General features: G+C 41.7%; 2 protein-coding genes across 2 annotated transcripts; both read right to left on the bottom strand.

The window, feature by feature from the left end:
* Positions 1-2792: 2792 nt before the first annotated feature.
* Positions 2793-5048, bottom strand: LOC122118875 (disintegrin and metalloproteinase domain-containing protein 20-like). The gene has a single exon (XM_042692844.1). The coding sequence runs from the start codon at positions 5046-5048 to the stop codon at positions 2793-2795; it is 2256 nt and encodes a 751-aa protein (XP_042548778.1).
* Positions 5049-16731: 11683 nt separating this feature from the next.
* LOC122118874 (disintegrin and metalloproteinase domain-containing protein 20-like) lies at positions 16732-18957 on the bottom strand. The gene has a single exon (XM_042692843.1). The coding sequence runs from the start codon at positions 18955-18957 to the stop codon at positions 16732-16734; it is 2226 nt and encodes a 741-aa protein (XP_042548777.1).
* Between the last annotated feature and the right edge of the window lie 6070 nt (positions 18958-25027).

Here is a 25027-nt window from a genome sequence, read left to right as displayed (position 1 = left end):
ACTGCCAGCGGACCGGAAAAGGAAGCGGCGGCCGCGCTAGGGATGCTGGGAGTGGTAGTTTACCCTGGGGCGGCTGGCAGGAACCTTTCCAGTTTGCCACCACAAAGCAGATAGGAAGGGAAGAGAGTCTGAAGGAGGGTAGTGCTGTTCCATCTTTGACACTTCACCCTTGTGGCCATCTGCATTATCTGCATTCACACAAAAGAAAAACAAAGCTTATGTGTCTTTGACCTTGGAAAAATGTAGTAAGTATACCTCCCCTGATGATAGGAGGTAGGGGACACTGTCTTCCTTGATATTTGTATTTTAGACAATTGTGTTTCAGCTTTCTTAGCCAAATATTAGTTGACTGAAACCCTATGGTTTTATTCCAGAACGTCTATATTGTTCCATTGATCTTTGGGATAGTTTTTGTACCACTACTAAAGTGTTTTTGTTACTAAAGTGTTTTTGAAGGCTGCTATTGTGATACCTCCAGCGCTATTCTTTTTATTTACAACTGCTTTTCCTATCCAAGGTCTTTAGTGCCTCCATATAGATTTTGGATTGACTTAGTTAATCCCATGAGAAACATTATTGGAATTTTTGAAGGGTATTGATTCTATAAATTGCTTTTGACAGTATGGACATTCTCCTGATATTTATTCTGCCAGGGCATGAGCATGGAATGTCTTCTCATCTTTTGATGTCTTCTTTAGTTTCTTTCTTTAAGCTCGTAATCAGCTATAACAATACTGTATACATTCACAAAGAATCTGTCAACTTCCTATAGTAAAATGTACTTACACCTTTAGGTCATGGGCAAGAGGAAACCGACTTCTAAATTATAGACAAAATGTAAGGTAGATAGCAACCACCCAATGCCCTACTTTTGCATCCATTCTCTTTGATTTGTTGGCTACTTCCCCCCCCCCCCTCCGCCACAAACACCCCTAAGAAGCCTTATTTTGAGAAAGATTTGATAGGAAATCTTTGTTAAAGAGAAAAGGTCTCAATAGGGGAGAATGAAGAGAGATGACATTGACCAAAAACACTGTACTCATAACCTGATTTATAGAATTGTAAGCCTTTGTACAACTACTTATTAATAACAAAATAGCAACAATAATAATGAAAATGAAAAGAAGGCATTTCATACTTTGGTTCTGGCAATGAATTTGTTCTTACAATTGCTAAGGCCATTATCTGTCACTTGAGTCAGGCCCAGCCCTTTTTCTTATTATCTCAAGCCAATTTAAGCTTTGATCCTTCTAGCAACTTATTTCCCATGATGAGATTAAAGTGATAAACCATAACACTCAGCAATCCTTACCTTTAAGACCTCTCTCTGCCCCACACCCATAAATGAACTATTTCAAAGTGATACTGCTTGTTTCCTTTCATTTAAATCGTATGAATTCAAACATCCAAAACATTAAGAAGTGCTGTATTGGACTGGGAAGTTGGCTCAGTGGTAGAGCGCTTGCCTTGCATGCCTGAGGCCCTGGGTTCGATTCCTCAGCACCACATAAGCAAAAAGAAAAAAAGCCGGAAGTGGCGCTGTTGGTTCAAGAGGTAGAGCACTAGCCTTGAGCTGAAGAGCTGAGGGACAGCGCCCAGGCCCAGAGTTCAGGCCCCACAACCGGACCAAAAAAAAAAAAAAAAGAAGTGCTGTATTATGGGCCATTGTTCATTATATGATGGTTTAATAGCGATATAAAGTCAGTGGTATTATGGAGGCAATATTCCAAATTTAAAATAGCCACAAAAAAAAAAAAATACCAGAAATACAGCAGCAGCCAGCACAGACCAGATGCAAAACTTACTTTCCTTAGGGCCTGTCATCGATTTTGATTATGTCCAGAGAGGTTTAATAATTTCCAAATATTATAGTCCTTGAAATTCTAGTAGATTAACACTTTCCTATAACTACATAGTAGGTTTCAGAACCACTATGGAAACTGCAAATGGCTATAACACAAAAGTTTATTACAGCCTCCCATACATATCACTGGCAAATGCCACTCTTTATGCTTATGTTTCACATTAACAAAAATGGACAAATAATAAAACAAATGAACTGGAAACAAATCATAAAATTGTTAATACTAGCTCCTTGTAACGCAACGTAAACATGAGGCAGGGTATCTAGAGCTCATAATTTAAATATGCACAAGCCTACATGATAGTTAATCTAAGTTCCTGTTTCATCTACAGGAGAGATGAAAGGCACATGAGGACAGTTTGGAGAATGCTCAGTGGTAGAGCAGTTGCCTGACAAGAACAAGGCCTAGACTGATATAGATAAAAAAAAAAAAAAAAAAGAGGACACTGGATGTGAGGGAAAGGAAAGGCAAGGAGAGGGAAGGGGAGAGAAGGGAAAAGTGAGGTGAGGTAAAGTGAGATAAAAGAACCCAAAGGGGAGCTGGGAAGGTGGCTCAGTGGTAGAGCGCTTGCCTTGCATGCCTGAGGCCCTGGGTTCGATTCCTCAGCACCACATAAGCAGGAAAAAAAGCTGAAAGTGGCGCTGTGGCTCAAGTGGTAGAGTGCTAGCCTTGAGCTGAAGAGCTGAAGGACAGCACCCAGGCCCAGAGTTCAGACCCACAACCAGACCCCTCCCCCCCCAAAAAAAAAAGAAACCAAAAAGGAAGTGTGGCATATATTTAAAACCAAAGTCCGACTTTCACTCTTCCATGATTTTATTTCAAGATGACAACTCAGAATGTATAAACACAATGTAATTGTCAGAGTGATCATAGATTATTCCTTCCAGCTAGTCACAGTGTGAGTCCATAATACAGCTCCATGAATATTTACTTAGGTGGCTTCTTGGGTGGCTTTTCTTCAGGTACAGCTTTAACTATGTGATTTGTGACAGCACTTTTTAGCGCTGGGATTCCACCAGCAAGAATGGAAAGCAGATACAGAATTAAACGAGCTAGCATTAGAGGGATTATTCTGTGCATATCCACATGTATATAGGTTCGAAGACGTTGTTGTCTGCCTGTGGGTGGGCCACTGTCTTCACTACCTCCCTCTCCTTTCTCTTCACAGGTTGGTGGTTTCCAGCCAGGCATACAGTGACAATTGTGGTTGTTGTTGCACACCCCTTTATAATTGCATCTTCTCACATCACAGTCAAAATTCAAATCGAGATGAGAGGTACAGTTCTTCTGAAGGCAGAACCTTCCTGGGGCACACATTGCACCATCCACTACCATACCCATTTGTGGCAGCTCTGTGCCAAAGTGTGCATCATATCCAAAGCAATGGTGCTCTACTTGCTCGTATCGCACACTTATATGGCGAAAAGCAGTGTGCTCCCCTCCCCCCGGAATACTAGACAGACCACTGCAGTGCAGCATGCCACACATAAAGTTTTCCTCGCTACATTTCAAAATCAGAGGTCCCCCTCGTCGGGACCTAATACCACAGTTTCCAAATCGGTCACCAATCATATTCAATTGTTTATAGCACTCTGCTGCACCATCTTTTATGTTGCGTCCAAAAAGGGCTTGGCACTGTGTCTCACGATCGCTGCAGTTTCCTCTCATACAAACAGCTCGTGGGGAACATGGGGTTCCATCCTGAATGTAAGTGTCATTTGGGCATTTCTCCGATTTTCCATCACAGTATTCTGTCAGATCACAAATACCCCCTATGTCTCTGCAAATCGTTCCAGGGGGAGAGAATTTGCAGTCCAGGCAGCAGTCTCCTTCATTACACTTGGAGCCTGGTGTGAACATGCAGTCAGTCCCACAACACTTATCACTGGAACATTCTTTGAAGGAGCCGCAGTCACAGTCCTCCAGTTGATTTATGATCTTGTCTCCACAACGAGGAGCTACATAACGAAAACTTTCATAGGGAACATTCAGCTGCCACATGCAAGTGTCCCATTTAAGAACCCATTGGTGCGTTGCTGGAAAAGAACAATTGCTAATTGTATCTTGAAGATTTGGCACAGGAGTCATGAGACAATGGGTCCTTCGAAAACAAAGGCAATGAGGTGAGTCGTGTGGCATATTAAATTGATGACCTAATGTATGTGCTATCATAGTCGAAGCCAAAAATACATGAAATCTTCTTGCAGCCACAAACAATACCGCCCACCTGTCATTACATATTGCTCCCTGAACAGCATAATGATTCTTTTCTGCAATCAGTTGTCCTGCTAAAAGCACTGAGATGCTATGACTAACTTTATTTTGCCATTTGCTGTACATCCACATCCCAAAAGCTCTTAAGAAGACAAATGCATTCTTTGTTTCCAAACTGACACCATCTGTAGTATCCCAGAGCAACACGAAACGCACACGGATGTTAAAACCAGTTGGTTTGTAAATGCTGTCTACAATGCTGTTTATAATCATTACATGCTCCAGTACAAGGGTCTGATTTTTGAAGTGGTTGATGTAGGAATAAGAAACGATGTACATAACTCGCGTGTCTTTTGGATGTTTCCGCCACAAATAATAGGTGCCTGCTCTAGGACTTCCAAGCAGTTCGAGGTCTTCAAATACTGGTTTGGTTTCTTCCTCTCCAATGTCACACCTTTGGCTGGCCTCTCCTCTCTCTTCCGCCACGAGCAGAGAAATCACATGCTCAAATGTAGAAGAGGTCTCCAGTGGCTTGATTTCATAAGTGAAGTCATCCACCTGTATCCTTCCACGCAGACCTCCATGGCAGGTGTCCAGTGTGGCCAGGGATCCAGGGACCCCTTCCAGGTAGCTGTAGTAGTAACAGTCTCCAGGGAGAAAGGGATAGTCCTCCTGCATGCCTTCTTGGTTGTTGTCAGTAATAACAGGTAAATGTCTGGGCAGCAAGTTCTTCTTGAGCTTCATGTGGAACACGTGTCTTTGACCCCGGAAGCGCATGCTGTAGGCGAGCTGGTCTGGCATCTTAATTCCGCCCTTTCTATGGGGCACCTTCCTGGGGATGACAATTTCAGAAGATGTGAAGCGCCATCCGGGTGGGCCATAGGAGCAGCAGGCAGGGGACAGCAGCGTCCAGAGAACAGGCAGCCAGAGAGCTCCAGGCAAAAGGCCCTGGGCCCAGGCAGCCCTCATGAGAAAGGGAGGTCTGCGCCAAAGTAACGCAGTCCGTCCGGTAGCAGGTAGGCTAGACTGTCCCTAAGACATCAAGATTCCCATCAGGCTGCCCAGGAGCAGTGCATGCTGAGGCTGAAGGCTTTCAGCAGCTCCTGAGGTATAAAGGGAGGGTGAGCCTGTTACATAACAATGCTGTGCTCCTCAATGATCTAGAGGGGTGGGGAGGGCCTAGGGAAGAAAAAAAATGAAAGGGAGCTATTTGGAAAGATTGGGGCTGAACATCCTAGGGCCTGGAGGAAATCCACAAGTGAGGGGACACTTATATGGGTTCCGTGCAATTTTATGTCAGATAGGAATTCTTTCCCAAAAGCCATATGAGAAAAAGATTCAGTTTTTTAGGAATCAATTGGGATTGAGTATTTAAGACAGAAACCCTAAACACCAACAGGCATGTGGACGATCCTCCTTTCAGGAATGTTTAGGGGACAAATGGTATTCATTGATTGAACCAAGTTTGAGGCACTGGTGGAAAATAATACTAAACAGTTTGAAAGAGAAACCTTGGTTGAAGAACAAAGAGTTGCTCTTCATGTTCAACCTAACCTATCATATGTCAGAGACAATGGGTTGTAATCCTAGGAAGTTATACCCATAGGTTCATCTGGGAATGTGCACAGCAACGTCATTCCTGCCTTTACAGCATCAACTAGAAACTAAGAACCCAGCCTTTAACAGGTGAAACAAACGGATTCAGCCAAGATCATTGAGATGTTTCTCTCTTTTGACATGAAAAATTCCTGATGGTGGAAAGAGCAGGGCTGAATCTCACAGATATGACTAGTAGAGAAAGAAAACAGGCCAAATGGAATGACCATTTCTACATGATTTCATTTGGAGGAAGTACTAAGAAAGTGCAAGTGATTCTATGGAATTAGTAATGCTGGGATTAGTATCCTAAGGTGGGTGTGGTGGAATTGGGCATGAAGAATCCTTTCTGGATGCAGGAAAATTTCAATCATTTTCACTGACATGGTGATTCAAATGAAAACTCATCACAAAATATAGTAGAAACAGATTTCTAAATAGGCTCACCACTGTAGTTCTATCTCAGTAACTAAACAGAATGTATTCAGTTCTGTTGCTTCTTTTTCTATTTCATGGAATAGTTTCAGGATTATTGGTAATAGTTTCTCTTTGATTATCTGAAAGAATTTGCTTGTTAATACGTCTGTCCTGGGATCTTCTTTGTTGAGAGACTATTACTGCTTCAATCTCATGGCTTTTCATACCTCTAATTGCTTTATATCACTGTGGTTAAGATTGGTGGCTCATGTGCATCTAGTAATTTATACATTTCTTCTGGATTTTATAGCTTATTCGAATATATGTCCTATAAATATTTGCTCATGATCTTTTGGCTTTCATTGGTACTTGTGATATTTACTTTTTCATCTCTAATTTTGTTGGTTTGAGTTGGCTCTTGCCTTTCTTGGCATTAAATTAGCTTGGAAATTATCAAATTTTTCATACATCCATTTTTATTGATTATTTGTATACTTTTTGTGGTATCTTATCATTAATTTCTGTCCTAAGTTTTATTATTTGTTTCGGGCCCACATTTTTTATGCTTATTAATAGTTTAATGTATGAAGGAAACATCCAGATTTCTGAATATGAAGATACATATCTCACATTAATTTAAGTCTACATAAAGTAGAGTCAGGCCCACATTTTTACTGATTTATTTATCTATTCATTTAGTGCTGGTTCTGGGGCTTGAACTCAGGGTGTAGGTGCTGTTCCTGAACTATTTTGTTATAGACTATTACTCTACTACTTGAGCCATAGGCCAGAGTCCAGCTTTAAAAATTTATTGTTCTTAAAAAGGTTATGTAGAGGGCTGGGAAGGTGGCTCAGTTGTAGAGCGCTTGCCTTGCATGCATGAGGCCCTGGGTTCGATTCCTCAGCACCACATAAGCAAAAAAGAAAGCCGGAAGTGGCACTGTGGCTCAAGTGGTAGAATGCTCGCCTTGAGCTGAAGAGCTGAGGGACAGTGCCCAGGCCCCAGAGTTCAGGCCCCACGACTGGACCCCCCCCCACACACACAAAAAAAAGGTTATGTAGAGAGTGGTTTGTTATATAAGTCAGGTAAAGATTGCATTTCTTCCTTTGTTTTGTTTTGTTTTGGTCTTTTGTTGGTTGTGGGGCCTGAACTCTGGACCTGGGCACTGTCCCTCAGCTCTTCAGCTCAAGGCGAGCGCTCTACCACTTAAGCCACAGCACCACTTCCAGCTTTTTCTGTTTGTGTGGTGCTGAGGAATCAAACTCAGAGCCTCATGCATGGGAAGCAAGCACTCTACCACTGAGCCACCTTCCCAGCCCCAAAGAGTGCATTTCTTTTTGGACACTGTCACCCCTTCCCTTGTTCTCCCCCAGTCTTTCTTTTCCATCCCCATGCACAAGTTGTATAGTTCATTTTAAACATACAGGGTACTGTCTGGTGAGTACCTCTGTTTCCTTTGTTCATCCTTTTTCCCTCCATTTCTGTACCCTATTTGCCCCCAAAAAACAGATAAGAAGACAAGAAGAAAAGAAAAACAAAAACAGCAAAGAAGGGGGAAAAAATCTTGTTTCCATATCCTGGATAACACAATTTTTTTTTTCCTGGTCATGGGGCTTGAACTCTGGACCTAAGCACTGCCCCTCAGCTCTTCAGCTCAAAGCAAGCACTCTACCACTTGAGCCACAGTGCTACTTCCAGTCTTCTGGTGTACTGGAGATAAGAATCTCATGGACTTTGCTGCCTTGCTTTGAACCCTGATCCTCAGATCTCAGCCTCCTAAGTAGCTAGGATTATAGGCGTAAGCTGATGCCTGGCAGCACACACATTCTTATCTATAGGTTTTCCCCTAGGGTTAGGTTAACTCACTTGTCTTTGGTATTATATCCTCTAAAGAAATTTATATAATGCAGTCACAGTGATTCAGTTAATAAGTAGTCATCCATGTTGATGGGGCAGGGGTAGTGTGATTTGGTAGTTCATGGGGAGTATAATGAAATGACATGCATTCAGAGGTGGAAAAGATTCACCTCTGAATGCCATTTTACGGGCATTATTAGGGGTGATCACAGACATTGGAGGATGTACAGAGCCCACGGGGGTGTATAAGAAGCATTGCCCTGCCAGGCTCTGGTGGCTCATGCCTATAATCCTATCTACTCTGGAGGCAGAGATTTGAGGATCATGGTTCAAAGCCAGCCCAGGCAGCAAAGTTCATGAGACTCTTATCTTCAATAAACCACCAGAAAGCCAGAAGTGGTACTGTGGCTCAAGTGGTAGAGTGCTTGGAGCTGAAGAGCTGAGGGACAGCACCCAGGCCCAGAGTTCAAGCCCCATCTCTCTCTCTCTCTCTCTCTCTCTCTCTCTCTCACTCTCTCACACACACACACACAGAAACATTGCCCTAAACACAGAGGCAATATTTCCTATAAATTTCTCTGAACTCTTAAAGCAAATATGTCATTATCTTAAAAGAATATGCTGCCTATATGTTAGTTGATAATGAAGATGGTCTGGACTGAATAGGAACCAAAGTAGTACGTGGCCTTGCTGTGGAACCAAGCTGTGATGGTAAGATAAACCATCCTTTGTCTCATAAAGTCTGTGACACCCTTTATCTGTGATTCTGTGGAGGTATTGGTGGTAGGAAAACAAGCATCATCGGATTATAGTGCAGATCCTTGGTACTCTGAAGTAAAGGTATAACATGCATTTTTTGGACAGAGGCCTTGGGTAAAATGGTATTTTAGACTATGTAATCCAAAGGAGTACCCTAAAATGTCCAGTGTGCTTTAGGTACTGCTTTTCCTCCCAAATCATAGGGTCTGATATGCTAGATATGTCAGAGTGCCAAGTACCAGCAGAGGAACAACATGTTTTGGTTTTTGTTGTTGTTTGTTTTTTTGGTTTTTTGGTTTTTGGTTGGTCATGGGGCTTGAACTCTGGGCCTGGGTACTGTCCCTGACCTCTTTTTGTTCAAAGCTAATCTATCAGCCATAGCACTACTTCTAGGTTTCTGGTGGTTACCTAGAGATAAGAGTGTCAAGGTAGCTAGTTGCGGTAGCTTACACTTCTAATCCTAGCTACTAAGGAGGCTGAGATCTGAGGATCATGGTTCAAAGCCAGCCCAGGCAGGAAAGTCCGTGAGACTCTTATCTCCAACAAACCACCAGAAAACCAGAAGTGGTGTTGTGGCATAAGTGGTAGCGCACTAGCCTTGAGCTGAAGAGCTCAGGGACAGCGCCCAGACCCAGAGTTCAGGCCCCACAACTGACCAAAAAAAAAAAAAAAAAAAAGCCAACAGTGAAAAATACTCAATATCCTTATCTATCAGGAAAGTGTAAATCAAAACTGCAATGAGACATCAACTCACCTCTATCTGAATGCCTATTAAAAAAGGAACAATATAGAAAATGGCTAGCAATTACAGGACAAAAAACTTAACCCATTATTAATTACTGGTAATAATGTGAATTAGACTAGCCACTATGAAAATGAAATTTCCTCATTTTCCTCCTTTTGGAGTGTCCTCCAAAAGGAAAATGGAAATTCCTTGTGATCCTGCTATGACACTAGTGTAAACATGTACCAAAAGAATCACTGTTAGTTTACTACAGCAATATTCACACATACCTGTTGGTCATGGAATTATTCAAAATAGCCAAATTATGAAATCAGCCTAGGAACCCACCAACAGATCATAGGGGCAAAACCTGTACTTCTCACATGGGAAAAAGTAGACAAATTCTCAAAATTGCTTTTTTTTGGATCAAGAAGAATATGTATCAGAGAACCTTCAGTTCCTTGAGTGGACATGCAAATTCTGTTTTTTCCTGACCTTTTCTGGAGGTTATAGCTTTGGTTATTCACTAGGTCACCAGTGTTCATTCTCAAGTCCATGTTTTTCTTGTGTTTTTGAGAGTTTTTTCCTGAGCACACAATTTAGCTGAATTTTCTAACATAGATCTAGCCTCCTCTATTATCTCCAACTTTATGAACTGTGTAAATGCCTAATCGACATAATCACCTGGCCAGATCTGTCCTAGATAAAATTATCTGGCAAAAAGTTTGTCATTGTGTTCACTTACGCTCTTCATGCTAGGATGTCACAATGCACAGTATGGAACTAGAATGGCTTTCTAGTTTTCTTGAAGCTTATCAAATTTGTGCATTTTGGTGAGTCCTTAGAAGAAAAATGTAGTAGGAGAGGTGTCAGACATGGATAGCTTATTTCCATTGCGATAAAAAAGCCACAGCATGTCTATAATCCTAGCTACTTAGGAGGCTGGGATCTGAGGATTGAGGTTTGAAGCCAGCCTGGGAAGGAAGTTCATGAAACTTTACCTACAATGGTCAAGGAAAATGCCTGGCCTGAGATGTGGCTCAAAAGAAGCCTTGAGCCAGAAAGTCCAGGTGGGGAAGGCCTTGAGTTCAAGACCCCATCCAAAGACTTTCTCCTTTCCTTCTGCCTCTGATTCTTCTTTCTCAACATCCTGCTTTCCAGACCACTATCTTCTTTTTTGTTTCCTTGCTCTTTCTCCTCCACATCTCCTGCTGCCTGTAACCACTTGAGTTTAAGGATCAGCTTCCAATGAATAGACAAAACCCTAAAAACAAGAAGAAAAAATCTTTAAATGTCACTCCCAAGTTTTCTACCTTGTGATGCTGACTGAGGCATTTTAATTGTATTGACAAAGGGATGTATTGTGCCTCAATCCTTGGGCACCTACTAGTCACTAAAGAATATTCAGATACTCCTGGATTGGAAGGATCAACATCATGAAGATGGCAATATTTCCCAAGGACATCTACAAATGCAGTACAATACCTACCAATATTCCAATCTCATTCTTCAAGGAAATAGAAGAGGGAATCCAAAAATTCATATGGAACATTAAAAGACCCCGTATAGCAAAAAACGATCCTTAACAGAAAGAACAGTGCTGGAGGAATATCAATACCAAATCTCAAACTCTACTACAAAGCCATAATAATCAAAGCAGCTTGGTAATGGCACAAGAACAGACCTCAGGACCAATGGAATAGAATTGAAAACCCAGAAATGAACCTGCAGACCTATAGCCATCTAATCTTCAATAAGGGAGCTAAAAAAATAGAATGGAAGTAAAGCAGCCTCTTCAGTAAATAGTGCTGGCAAAATTGGTTAATCACTTGTAGAAAACTAAAGCTAGATCCTTATATATCAGCCTGTACCAGAATCAACTCCAAATGGATCAAAGACCTTGGAGTCAAAGCAGACACTCTGAAAACATTACAGGACAGAATAGGAGAAACCCTAGGTCTCCTTGGCACAGGCCAAAATTTTCTTAATAGAGACCCAGAAACACAACAAATCAAAGAAAGGTTGGAAAAATGAGATTGCATGAAATTGCAGAGCTTCTGCATGGCAAAGGACATAGCTAGCAAGATCAATAGAAAGCCCACGGATTGGGAGAAGATCTTCACTAGCCATACAACAGATAAGGGTCTCATATCTAAAATATACCTGGAACACAAAAAAAATTAAATCCCCCAACAACAAATCCTCAAAGAAACAACTGCCCAATAAATAACTGGGCTAAAGACTTAAAGAGAAATTCTCTGAAGAAGAAAGAAGGATGGCTAATAGACACATGAAGAAATGCTCAACTTCCCTAGCCATAAAAGCAATGCAAATCAAAACAACATTGAGATATCACCTCACTCCAGTTAGAACGGCAAAAATCAAGAACTCTAACAACAACAGATGCTGGAGGGGCTGTGGACAGAAAGGAACCTTACTTCATTGTTGGTGGGAATGTAAACTTGTTCAACCACTTTGGAAAGCAGTATGGAGGTTCCTCAAAAGACTTCACATAGAGCTCCCCTATGACCCAGCAATCCCACTTTTGGGCATTTACCCTAATGTTTACAAACAAGACCACACTAAAGCTACCAGCACAACTATGTTTATTGCAGCATTATTTACCATAGCTAAGATATGGAACCAACCCAGATGCCCCTCAGTAGATGAATGGATCAAGAAAATGTGGTATATATACACAATGGAATTCTATGCCTCCATCAGAAAGAATGACATTGCCCCATTTGTTAGGAAATGGAAAAACTTGGAAAAAATTATATTAAGTGAAGTAAGCCAGGCCCAAAGAAACGTAGGTCCCATGGTTTCCCTTATTTGTAATATCTAGTATATGTATGAGTCAAGCGGAAAAGGTCAGATAATGTGATGTCAGGAAAATGAACCCTTAGATGTGTATTTTAATGTTTTTTTTCTTTCATGCATGTGTTTCTAACACATTTATAAGATTATCTCTTTGTTGCTTTGTATGTCCCTCCTCCACAGTATAACCCCTGCTTTCACTATATTTGATGTCAGTATAACTTGTGGAGGAGATGGGGAAAAACCAGTTGTTTAAGGATACAGGTGGACCTGTTGCAACAATGAGAAGTACAAGTTGTCATGTCCAAAACGAGCTTTACAACGTTGGTGCGGGGGGGGGGGGGGGGGGGGAAGGAGAAGGATTGGGATTAGGGGGGGAGGGGGGAGGCTGGGAAGGGATGTGAAGGATAAACAAAGGAGGAGGCTGCAATGCTTGGTAAGAAATGTACGCATTATCCTGCCCATGTAACTGTAACTCCTCTGTACAGTATGTTCACAAATAAAATTAAATTAAATTTAAAAAAAAAAAAAAAGCAATGCAAATCAAAACAACATTGAGATACCACCTCACCCCAGTTAGAATGACTATAATCAAGAACTCTAATAACAACAGATGCTGGAGGGGATGTGGACAGAAGGGAACCTTACTACATTGTTGGTGGGACTGTAAACTTGTTCAACCACTTTGGAAAGCAGTACGGAGGTGCCTCAAAAGACTCCACATAGAGCTCCCCTATGACCCAGCAATCCTACTTTTGGGCATTTACTGAAGTGATCACAAACAAAACCATACTAAGGCTACCAGCACAACTATTTTTATTGCAGCATTATTTACCATAGCTAAGATATGGAACCAACCCAGATGCCCCTCAGTAGATGAATGGATCAAGAAAATGTGGTATATATACACAATGGAATTCTATGCCTCCATCAGAAAGAATGACATTGCCCCATTTGTTAGGAAATGCTAAGACTTGGAAAAAATTATATTAAGTGAAGTAAGCCAAGCCCAAAGAAACATAGGTCCCAGGGTTTCCCTTATTTGCAATAACTAGTATATGTCTGAGACAAGCAGAAACAGTCAGATAAGTTGCTGTTAGGCGAAATTAACCCCAAGATAAGGACTCAAATGTTTTTTTCATTCTTGCTATTGTTTCTAACAGATTTATAAGATATTTCTTTGTTGCTTTGTATGTCCCTCCCCCATGGTATAACCCCTGTTTTGTATTTGATGTTGGTATAATTTGTGGAGGGGAAGGGAAAAAACAAATTGTTTAAATAGGGATACAGTCTGACCATTGTAACAATGAGATGTACAACTCATTATGTCGAAAAACAAACTTTACAACTTTGGCACAGGGGGTAACTGGGAGGAAGACAGGGGAGGGGGGAGGGATGGGAAGGGATGGGAAGAGGAAACAAAGAAGGAGGCTACAATGCTTGATAAGAAATGTACTCATTACCTTACCCATGTAATTGTAACCCCTCTGTATGGTATTTTCACAATAATAAAAAAAAAGAGTATTCAGGTAATTGATGCTTTATATTGATTGACCTTATTGTCTGTTAGGGGTTATGAAACTTAACTTGAAACATCAAATATATTCCATTCAGATCATCAGAAAAACTGGGAAATCTTACCTTGCCTCAAATTATAAACAGATCACTATTGAGAAGAATAATGAACCAAGTAAACCACACCAAAACTGATAATACTTCAGATGAAAAAGCTTAAGGGAAACAGTTACCCAAAATATAAAATAAATAAATAAATATATATATATATATATATTTTTTGGGGGGAGGGTCCGGTCTTGGGGCCTGAACTCTGGGCCTGGGCGCTGTCCCTCAGCTCTTCAGCTCAAGGCTAGTGCTCTACCACTTGAGCCACAGTGCCACTTCCGGCTTTTTTCTTTTTGCTTATGTGGTGCTGAGGAATCGAACCCAGGGCCTCAGGCATGCAAGGCAAGCACTCTACCACTGAGCCACCTTCCCAGCCCCAAAATAAATTTTTTTTTTGGGTCCAGTCATGGGGCCTGAACTCTGGGCCTAGGTGCTGTCCCTCAGCTCTTCAGCTCAAGGCTAGCGCTCTACCACTTGAGCCACAGTGCCACTTCCGACTTTTTTCTTTTTGCTTATGTGGTGCTGAGGAATTGAACCAAGAGCCTCAGGCATGCAAGGCAAGTGCTCTACCACTGAGCCACCTTCCCAGCCCCAAAATAAATAGTTTTAATTGATGAATTTGTGAGCAGCTATTGGTGGAGGATGATAGGGAGGGGAGTCTTCAGAGCCCACAGATACCAAGCTTTGGCAGCCAGGCTGCTGAAATGGAAACAAAATGACTGTATTTCTGAGATGCAGTTTGTGGTTTCAATAATGGCCTTTGACCAGAAAAAAACATTGTTGTTAGGAATGGTACTCCTGACTGCTTTTAGATTATGTTAGTGTCAGGTGCCAATGCAACCCTGCTGTTTGAAAAGAGCACAAGACTCACTTTGAGTCTTCAGTATCCTCCCGGACAAGAAGTGGTAGGCAACAGAGCTCCCAAAAATAGGCAAAGTGTAAGGTGGGTGGCGACCCTCTGATCCCATGCTCTTGCAACCTTTCGCGCTCATGTGCTGGCTACTCCAATCTAGATGCTTTAGTTTGAAGAGGAGATTTGGCAAAGGATCTTCATTATTTAAAAAGAATTCTTGGGATTTTTTTGAATGGGGTTTGAACTCAGGACCTTACAATTGCCACAGAAATGCTCTCTCATTTGACTCAATCCCCTGGTCCCTTTTGCTTTAGTTTTCAGATTGGCTCTATTTGCCTAGGTCACGTGTAGACTGTGCTGCTTCTACCAACCTCTTTCCCACAGATGGGGTTACAGGTAGGAACTATAAAACCCAGCTCAAAGAATACAACCCTTATCACTTATGAGACTCCTCTGTGCCCCCTCCCACAGGGATTCGGCCTGTTTCACTTCAATGTTGCCTGTGAAGCTATGCAGAGGTAATTCTGAGATTCTATACATGAAATCCTATGACTTGAAACACCCCAAGCATTAAAAGTGTTATATTAAAGGCTATTGTTCATCATGTGATGGTTTAATAAAATTATATCAACGACATTATACATGCATTATTCTAGACTTTGGAAACACACAAATAACAATAAGTAATGAGGCAGCAGCTAGCACATAGCCAATACATAACAGACTTTTCTTTTGGTGCTGTAATCAAAGTTGTCTGTGTCCAGAGTAGTCAAATCATCTCCAAATGTTAAATATAGTCCTTGAAAGATTGACTTTCTAGATGGCTGTAACACAAAAGTTTAGTACAGAAAAGAGGTATGGCTCAGTTGCAGAGAATAAGCCTAGTTTGAAAGTGCAAGGCTTTGAGTTCAAAGCTCAGTACTGGCAAATAAGAGAGAAAAGTTTCTGATTGTCCTCCATGCATATCATTGGCAAATATCACTTTTTTTTTTTTTTTTTTTGGTCAGACATGGGGCTTTAACTCTGGGCCTGGGCACTGTCCCTCTCAGCTATTCTGCCCAAGGCTAGTGCTCTACCACTTGAGCCACTATACCACTTCTGGTTTTCTGGATAGTTTATTGGAGATAAGAGTCTCACAGACTTTCCTGCCCAGGCTCGCTTTGAATTGGGATCCTCATATCTCCGCTTCCTGAATAGCTAGGATTACAGGTGTGAGCCTCCGGTGCCTGGCGGCAAATATCACTGTTGATGCTTAGGTTTTGCACTCACAAAATGGACAAATAAGAAAAATCTAGTTTATTTGAGTTGGAAGCACATGGTGACACTTAAAACTCATGCAAATTAATACAATGAAGTGCAATTCAGGACTTTCAGAGAAGCTTAAAACTCACACTTTAAATATACACAGGCCAGTGTTTAAAAAGAAATGTACCCATTACCTTAGTTATGTACTATAACCCTGTGTTCATAACCTTTACAATAAATTTAAAAACAAGAATATAAATAAATAGCTAAATAAACAAACACAGGCCAACTTGCTAGTGAATGTGGAAGTTTCTGTTTCATCTGTAGGAGTATGACAAATGTGGAGAGTTTGGGAAGTGCACAGTGGTAGAGTCATTGCCTGGTAGGAACAAGCTCCTGGTTTGATCTCCAGCACAGAAGGAAGGAAGGAAGGAGGAAGGAAGGGAGCCAGGGACGGAGGGAGGGAGGGAGGGAGGGAGGAAGGGAAGAGGGGGCAGGAAGGGAAGGAGAAAGGGAGAAAGGGAGGGAGGTAAGGTGAGAGAGAGAGAGGGTGAGGGAGAGAGGGAGGAAGCAAAGCAGGGAGGGTGAAGTGAATCTAAACAAGACCCATTTTAAATCTCACAGTCATTTTATTTCAAGATGACACCTAAGATGGAATAATGATGGTGTAACTGTCACAGGAATCATGGACTATTCCTTCCAGGAAGTTACAGTATGCAATTGTAAGTTCACAGTGTGGGTCATCTGAATATGTACACATTTATGTTTCATCTTTATCTAAGCTGCTTGATACAGCCTCTTTGAGAGTTGGGATTCCACCAGCAAGAATGGAAAGCAGACACAGAATTAAACGAGTTAACATCAGAGGGATTATTCTGTGCATATCCACATGTATATAGGTTCGAAGACGTTGTTGTCTGCCTGTGGGTGGGCCACTGTCTTCACTACCTCCCTCTCCTTTCTCTTCACAGGTTGGTGGTTTCCAGCCAGGCATACAGTGACAATTGTGGTTGTTGTTGCACACCCCTTTATAATTGCATCTTCTCACATCACAGTCAAAATTCAAATCGAGATGAGAGGTACAGTTCTTCTGAAGGCAGAACCTTCCTGGGGCACACATTGCACCATCCACTACCATACCCATTTGTGGCAGCTCTGAGCCAAAGTGTGCATCATATCCAAAGCAATGGTGCTCTACTTGCTCGTATCGCACACTTAGATGGCGAAAAGCAGTGTGCTCCCCTCCCCCCGGAATACTAGACAGACCACTGCAGTGCAGCATGCCACACATAAAGTTTTCCTTGCCACATCTCACAAGTCTAGGTCCTCCTAGTTGGGACTTCACCCCACAGTTTCCAAATCGGTCACCAATCATATTCAATTGTTTATAGCACTCTGCTGCAGCATCTTTTATGTTGCGTCCAAAAAGGGCTTGGCACTGTGTCTCACGATCGCTGCAGTTTCCTCTCATACAAACAGCTCGTGGGGAACATGGGGTTCCATCCTGAATGTAAGTGTCATTTGGGCATTTCTCCGATTTTCCATCACAGTATTCTGTCAGATCACAAATACCCCCTATGTCTCTGCAAATCGTTCCAGGGGGAGAGAATTTGCAGTCCAGGCAGCAGTCTCCTTCATTACACTTGGAGCCTGGTGTGAACATGCAGTCAGTCCCACAACACTTATCACTGGAGCATTCTTTGAAGGAGCCGCAGTCACAGTCCTCCAGTTGATTTATGATCTTGTCTCCACAACGAGGAGCTACATAACGAAAACTTTCATAGGGAACATTCAGCTGCCACATGCAAGTGTCCCATTTAAGAACCCATTGGTGCACTGCTGGAAAAGAACAATTGCTAATTGTATCTTGAAGATTTGGCACAGGAGTCATGAGACAATGGGTCCTTCGAAAACAAAGGCAATGAGGTGAGTCGTGTGGCATATTAAATTGATGACCTAATGTATGTGCTATCATAGTCGAAGCCAAAAATACATGAAATCTTCTTGCAGTCACAAACAATACTGCCCACCTACCACTACATATTGCTCCCTGAACAGCATAATGATTCTTTTCTGCAATCAGCTGTCCTGCTAAAAGCACTGAGATGCTATGACTAACTCTATGTTGCCATGTGCTGTGCATCCACCTCCCAAAATTTCTTAAGAAGGCAAATGCATTGCCTATTTCCAAACTGACACCATCTGTAGTATCCCAGAGCAACACGAAACGCACACGGATGTTAAAACCAGTTGGTTTGTAAATGCTGTCTACAATGCTGTTTATAATCATTACATGCTCCAGTACAAGGGTCTGATTTTTGAAGTGGTTGATGTAGGAATAAGAAACGATGTACATAACTCGCGTGTCTTTTGGATGTTTCCGCCACAAATAATAGGTGCCTGCTCTAGGACTTCCAAGCAGTTCGAGGTCTTCAAATACTGGTTTGGTTTCTTCCTCTCCAATGTCACACCTTTGGCTGGCCTCTCCTCTCTCTTCCGCCACGAGCAGAGAAACCACATGCTCAAATGTGGAAGAGGTCTCCAGTGGCTTGATTTCATAAGTGAAGTCATCCACCTGTATCCTTCCACGCAGACCTCCATGGCAGGTGTCCAGTGTGGCCAGGGATCCAGGGACCCCTTCCAGGTAGCTGTAGTAGTAACAGTCTCCAGGGAGAAAGGGATAGTCCTCCTGCATGCCTTCTTGGTTGTTGTCAGTAATAACAGGTAAATGTCTGGGCAGCAAGTTCTTCTTGAGCTTCATGTGGAACACGTGTCTTTGACCCCGGAAGCGCATGCTGTAGGCGAGCTGGTCTGGCATCTTAATTCCGCCCTTTCTATGGGGCACCTTCCTGGGGATGACAATTTCAGAAGATGTGAAGCGCCATCCGGGTGGGCCATAGGAGCAGCAGGCAGGGGACAGCAGCGTCCAGAGAACAGGCAGCCAGGGAGCTCCAGGCAGAAGGCCCTGGGCCCAGGCAGCCCTCATGAGAAAGGGAGGTCTGCGCCAAAGTAACGCAGTCCGTCCGGTAGCAGGTAGGCTAGACTGTCCCTAAGACATCAAGATTCCCATCAGGCTGCCCAGGAGCAGTGCATGCTGAGGCTGAAGGCTTTCAGCAGCTCCTGAGGTATAAAGGGAGGGTGAGCCTGTTACATAACAATGCTGTGCTCCTCAATGATCTAGAGGGGTGGGGAGGGCCTAGGGAAGAAAAAAAATGAAAGGGAGCTATTTGGAAAGATTGGGGCTGAACATCCTAGGGCCTGGAGGAAATCCACAAGTGAGGGGACACTTATATGGGTTCCGTGCAATTTTATGTCAGATGGGAATTCTTTCCCAAAAGCCATATGAGAAAAAGATTCAGTTTTTTTGTTTTTTGCCGGTCGTGGACCTGAACTCTGGGCCTTGGTGCTATGTCCCTCAGTTTTTCAGCTCAAGGCAAGCGCTGTACCGTTTGAGCCACAGGGCCACTTCCGGCTTTTTCTATTTATGTGGTGCTGAGGAATCGAACCCAGGGCCTCATGCATGCAAGGCAAGCACTACTACCACTGAGCCACCTTCCCAGCCCAAGATTGAGTTTTTTATGAATCAATTGGGATTGAGTAAGAAAGAAACCCTGAACAACAACAGGCATGTGGATGATCCTCCTTTCTGGAATGTTTAGGGGACAAATGGTATTCCTTGAAGTTGAACCAAGTTTGAGGCACTGGTGGAAAATAATACTAAACAGTATGAAAAAGAAACCTTGGTTGTAGAACAAATGTAGTGAGCACTTACACATGATTTGGAGGAAATTCTAGAGTAATGCAAATGATTCTATGGAATGAATAGATGTGGTGGAATTGGGCTTGAAGAATCCTTTCTGGATGCAGGAAAATAGCAATGATTTTCAGTGACATTATGATTTCAAATGAAAACTCATCACAAAATGTAGTAGAAACCAGAGACCTAAATAGGCTCACCACTCTATTTCTATCTCAATAACTAACCAGGATGCATTCAGTTACATGAGGAACACCAAGGAGATCAAATGAAATGATCCCAAGCCCACATTTCTCTTAGATCTCATGCTAGGACTCATTCACTTTCAGTTCTCACATGCCAGTCCCCACAGAGAGCTAGATCCTGCCAATGTGGGTGAAAGTAAGGGCGATGTCCCCTGTGGACTCTGTCACACATTAGTGATGCTTTGCCTCCACTGGTGAAGTAGGAAAGATGGTTGGTTCAAAGCCTGTGACCTGAACTTGTCCTGAACATAAGTCATGTATCTCTAGTGCTTGGGAAAAGAAAGTATGCTTGCTCAGCATCTAGGATTCTGATCAGCCCCCAAGTCTAGAGAATGCTCTCTACTGGTAGGTCAGACAGAGCAGCTAAAGGATTGAGAAGGAAGATTACTTCTTCTCCTAGTCTCTACTGGACACCTACAGTGGCTTTGCACAGTCAGACCTAATCTAAGTCTGTTCTCAAAGCATGGAGTGAGAGCAAGTGAGGAATCAGAGTTTCAGTTCAGCCTCTGTTGCTAACTTGCTGGGTAGCTTTGGGCAAGTCCAGTCTCTCAGGTTCACCATTTTTGTATAACTTGGGGCCACTGGCTCTCCAAGTCCCCATTCAGGAGCATTCAACCATCTAGGAGTTTGAAGAGCCTGTAGCCTTGTTCTCTAGCCTTTGTCTCTGAGATTAGGAGAAGGAAACAGCTCTGTTATATTCCAGTTTACTCATATGTGCTGAAAAATTCTCACTAAACTATCTCAGCTGAGATTTCCAAGGCATCCTTTGCACACTTTGGCTAACAAGATAGGGATTTCATGGCTTCCCAGCATGTTAGATATGAGTGGGATTTCTTTTCTTGGGTCCAGTCGTGGGGCCTGAACTCAGGGCCTGGGCGTTGTCCCTCAGCTCTTCAGCTCAAGGCTAGCGCTCTACCACTTGAGCCACAGCACCGCTTCCGGCTTTTTTCTTTTTGCTTATGTGGTACTGAGGAATCGAACCCAGGGCCTCATGCATTCAAGGCAAGCACTCTACCACTGAGCCACCTTCCCAGCCCCATGAGTGGGATTTCTAAGCGAATTGTGGGAAAGGGTTAAAAAGTTGCATAAATTGTTATCTGGACCTTGGTGTCTAAATGGATAGCACGAAATATTACTGTTCTCTTCTTCAAAAATTCAGATTTTGATTCTGACCAAGCAGTCAGTTATAAAAATATCAGACACCTGGGCTGAGAAGGTGGCTCAGTGGTAGAGCACTTGTCTTGCATGCCTGAGGCCCTGGGTTCGATTCCTCAGCACCACATAAGCAAAAAGAAAAAAAGCCAGAAGTGGCACTGTGGCTCAAGTGGTAGAGCGCTAGCCTTGAGGTGAAGAGCTGAGGGACAGCGCCCAGGCCCAGAGTTCAGGCCCCATGACCGGACCTCCCCCCTCCCCCCCAAAAAAAAATCAGACACCTGGCAATACGGATACATTAAACTGGAAAGTCCTCATAGGACTTTCTGATTCTGAGAATCAGAATTTTATTGGCCTGAATTTTCCATCTCCTCTCCCTCTCCCCCTCTCTCTCCTCTTCCCTCTCCCCTCCCCTCCTTCTCCCTCTCTCTCTGTGATTCTCCCCCTCCCCTCCCCCTTCCCCTTCCTTCCCCCCTTCTCTTCTCCTCTCCTGTCCTCTCCCCTCCTCTCCTCACCCCTTCCCTCCCCTCCCCTCCCCTCCTCTCCTCTCCTTCCTCTTCTCTTTGAGTTTCTTGTGTCTTAGATCAATCTAAGGCCTTTTTCTTAACAGGCAACTGCTCTACCACTAAGCAGTCCCCAAACTCTTCTCATATTCCTTTTCTCTTTCTTGTCAATGAAACAGGAATTCATTGATTCTATAGTAAGTGGGCCTGTGCAATTTTAAAGCGTGAGCTTCAAACTTTTCTAGATACCCTGCATGGTTGCATTACACTATGGATCTAGTGTTCAGTGTCTCATGATGTGTTTCCAACTATGTACTTGATTTTTGTTATTTGTTTAATTTAAAGGCATGCTTTCAGTGACTTCCACACTCTAATTACCCCTGCACTTTACAGTTTCTATCACCTCCTACTAGCCCACTCAGTTATGAATCCACCAGTGGATTAATCCCTTTATGTTAGAACCTTTATGATTCAATCACTTTCACAAAGACTTTAACTTGAGCCTTTGGGGTGAACATGTCATCTCCAAATAACTACAACTTCCAGGTTTTTAACCTGTTTTCACCAAATTGGTGCTTTGTGTAACTTCAGACTCTTTTTTGTTTGTTTTGGTTGGTTGTGGGGCTTGAACCTTGGGCCTGGGCACTGTCCCTCAGCTCTTCAGCTCAAGGCTAACACTCTACCACTTGAGCCACAGCATCACTTCTGGTTTTCTGAGTGGTTTATGGGAGATAGGGTTTCACGGACTTTCCTGCCTGAGCTAGCTTTGAACCGTGATCCTCAGATCTAAGCCTCCTGAGTAGCTAGGATTACAGGCTTGCGCCACCAGCACCCAGCGTGACTTTTGACAAATAGTAGTCCATAATTGATGCCCGGAATACTTGCAATTTTTTATATGTGAGAATTTCCAAGTTCATTTGTATAACTTTTTTCTCCTGTTTTGAGGTTGAAGTATTCAGTATCAGTATTGAGGCCTAACATTGCTAGGCAAGCATCTACCATTCCAAGCCTGTTTTTATGTTTATCTGTTGATGGGTATTTGTGTTGTTTTCACTTTTGTTTTCTTAACAATGACTACTATAAGTTTTTATTTCAACACCTATTAGTCAAACTGATACATTGAGAAAACACTATGAAACTGTTTCATAGTGACTGCACCATTTTATATTTTCACAGTAATATGCAAGAGAATTCTTATTTCCTCACAGCTGGATGCTATGTGTTGCGGGGAGGGAGTGGGGGGGGTAGAGGATCTATTGGTGTAAAGTGGTGTCTTACTGTGATTCTGAGATATATATATATATATATATATATATGTATGTATGTATCTCTCTCTCTCTCTCTCTATATATATATATGTATATATATATCCCCAATGGCTAATGCTGATGAATGCCATTTCCTATGCTTTATCATTTTTTTTGAGAAGTGGCTAGTCCAGAAACTTTTTGAGTTTCTCTTTTTGTTGTTGAGTTGTACATGTTCTGTACATATTCTAAATACTAGATTCCCAGTATACACTGGGCAAATATTTTCTGCCATTGTATTAATTATATTATATTCCATGCTTTAGACTAATGAAAGCTTTAAAATTTTATGATGTCTGGTGTTCCTTTTTGTTTTCTATACCTTAGTTGCCATATTTAGAGAAATCATTGACAAGTCCGCAGTCATGAATTACCTTTGTTTTTATCTTTAGCGTGTGACAGTTTTGCCATGGCTTTTTAATCCTAATCCATTCTCAATTCATTTTTTTTCATGTGGAGTAAAGTTCTAAGTCCATCCTTTTGTGTGTAGATGTCCAGTTTTTTCAGTGCCACATATTAAAGAGATTATTCTTTTCACATTGAATAGGGTTGCCCTATTATAAAGCAACTAACACTAAATATTTGGGGTTAATTCTAGAATCTTGTGTGGTTTCTAGTAGCAATTTTATGTTTACTTCTATTATATACTTCAAATTAAATTTATATGAGGCTTAAACAATACAATTTACTGATATCTCCTCTCTGTCTGTCTGTCTGTCTCTCTCTCTCTCCCTCTCTCTAATAAAATAGATATCCAACCATTCCAGGCTACTTTTTGGTCCTTACTTTCTGCCACTATCTTGCTGGTTTGTTCCCTGAATCTTTGCAGTAAGTGTTGAACTGAGAACCCTAAGTTCTCCAGTCCTTTCCTACTTTTTCTTGATTTTTTTCTTGTTCCTTACTGCACTTGATAGGACATTGTTCATCAGCTCTTCTGTCAAAATGTTGTGAGTTGAACAGAGATTATATTAAATCTGTAGATTGCTTTCAGGAGGATTTTCCTCTTGTTATAATTTTGAACACATAAACATGAAATGACTTACCATTTAGAGAGTACTTTGAGCAATATTTGTAGTTTCTTGTGTTCAAGTCTTAATATCTTCTTGGGTAACTTTATCTGTTTTATTCTTTTTAATGCTAATATAGGTAGAATAGCTTTTCAGCCTTTTCTGACAGCTCATTACTAGTGTATACAGAATTAGCCCTTGAAGGCTTTTTCATGGTAGTCATTACACGGGACATGCCACTTAGGAAAAGAGGGAATTTTGAAGAGAGAATTGATAACAATAATCAACAAGTAATGCAGTCATTGCCTTATTCATGTAACTGTAACCCCTCTATACAGCATATTTTATAATAAAAATATACATAATAAAGAAGGAATTGAAAAGGTTTCAATTAAGATACTGTTCATTTCTCTTTCTTGCTCTACTGTCTACAACTTAGAGTAAATGATTGAGTGATATAGTGAAAACATGCATGCTTATTCCTAGTTTTAGAGGATAATCTTTTATTCATTTGCCATTTTCTATTATATTAGCAGAAGCTTGTACATATTTGCCCCTTAACATATTGAAAAGATTCCCGTTTCTTCCTAGTTTATTAAAGGTTTGGGTTTTTAATGAGGTTTTTATATTAATAAAAAACATGTTGCTTTTTAAAAATTTATTAACAAAAAAATTTTTTTAGATTTAACTACCCTTGCATTCTTGGTATAAATCCAACTTGGTCATGATGCATAACCTTTTTCAAGGTTATGCTGTTCAATTCTGTTTTGCTAGTATTGAGAAATTTTGCATCATTATTAGTAAGAGGTTTCAATCCATTGTATTTTGGTATAGTGTCTGAGTTTGCCTTTGGTATCAGAGTAACATTGGCCATACAGAATGAGTTAGCTGTTCCCTACTCTCATATTCCCGGAAGAATTTTAGGATTGCCAACACTTCTTTAAATGTTTGGTAAAGTTCACCAAATGAAGATATCACTTCCATCCAAAGGTTTTCTTTGTCAGTAAATTTTCAATTGCCAATTCAATTTATTCACTTGTCCAATGGCTACATAAATATTCTATTATTTAATGAGTCAGTTTTGA

The sequence above is a fragment of the Dipodomys spectabilis genome, unplaced genomic scaffold (assembly GCF_019054845.1).
Source record: "Dipodomys spectabilis isolate Male_0828 unplaced genomic scaffold, ASM1905484v1 ptg000157l, whole genome shotgun sequence".
Taxonomy (NCBI): Eukaryota; Metazoa; Chordata; class Mammalia; order Rodentia; family Heteromyidae; genus Dipodomys; species Dipodomys spectabilis.
This window is presented reverse-complemented; position numbering and strand designations above follow the sequence as displayed.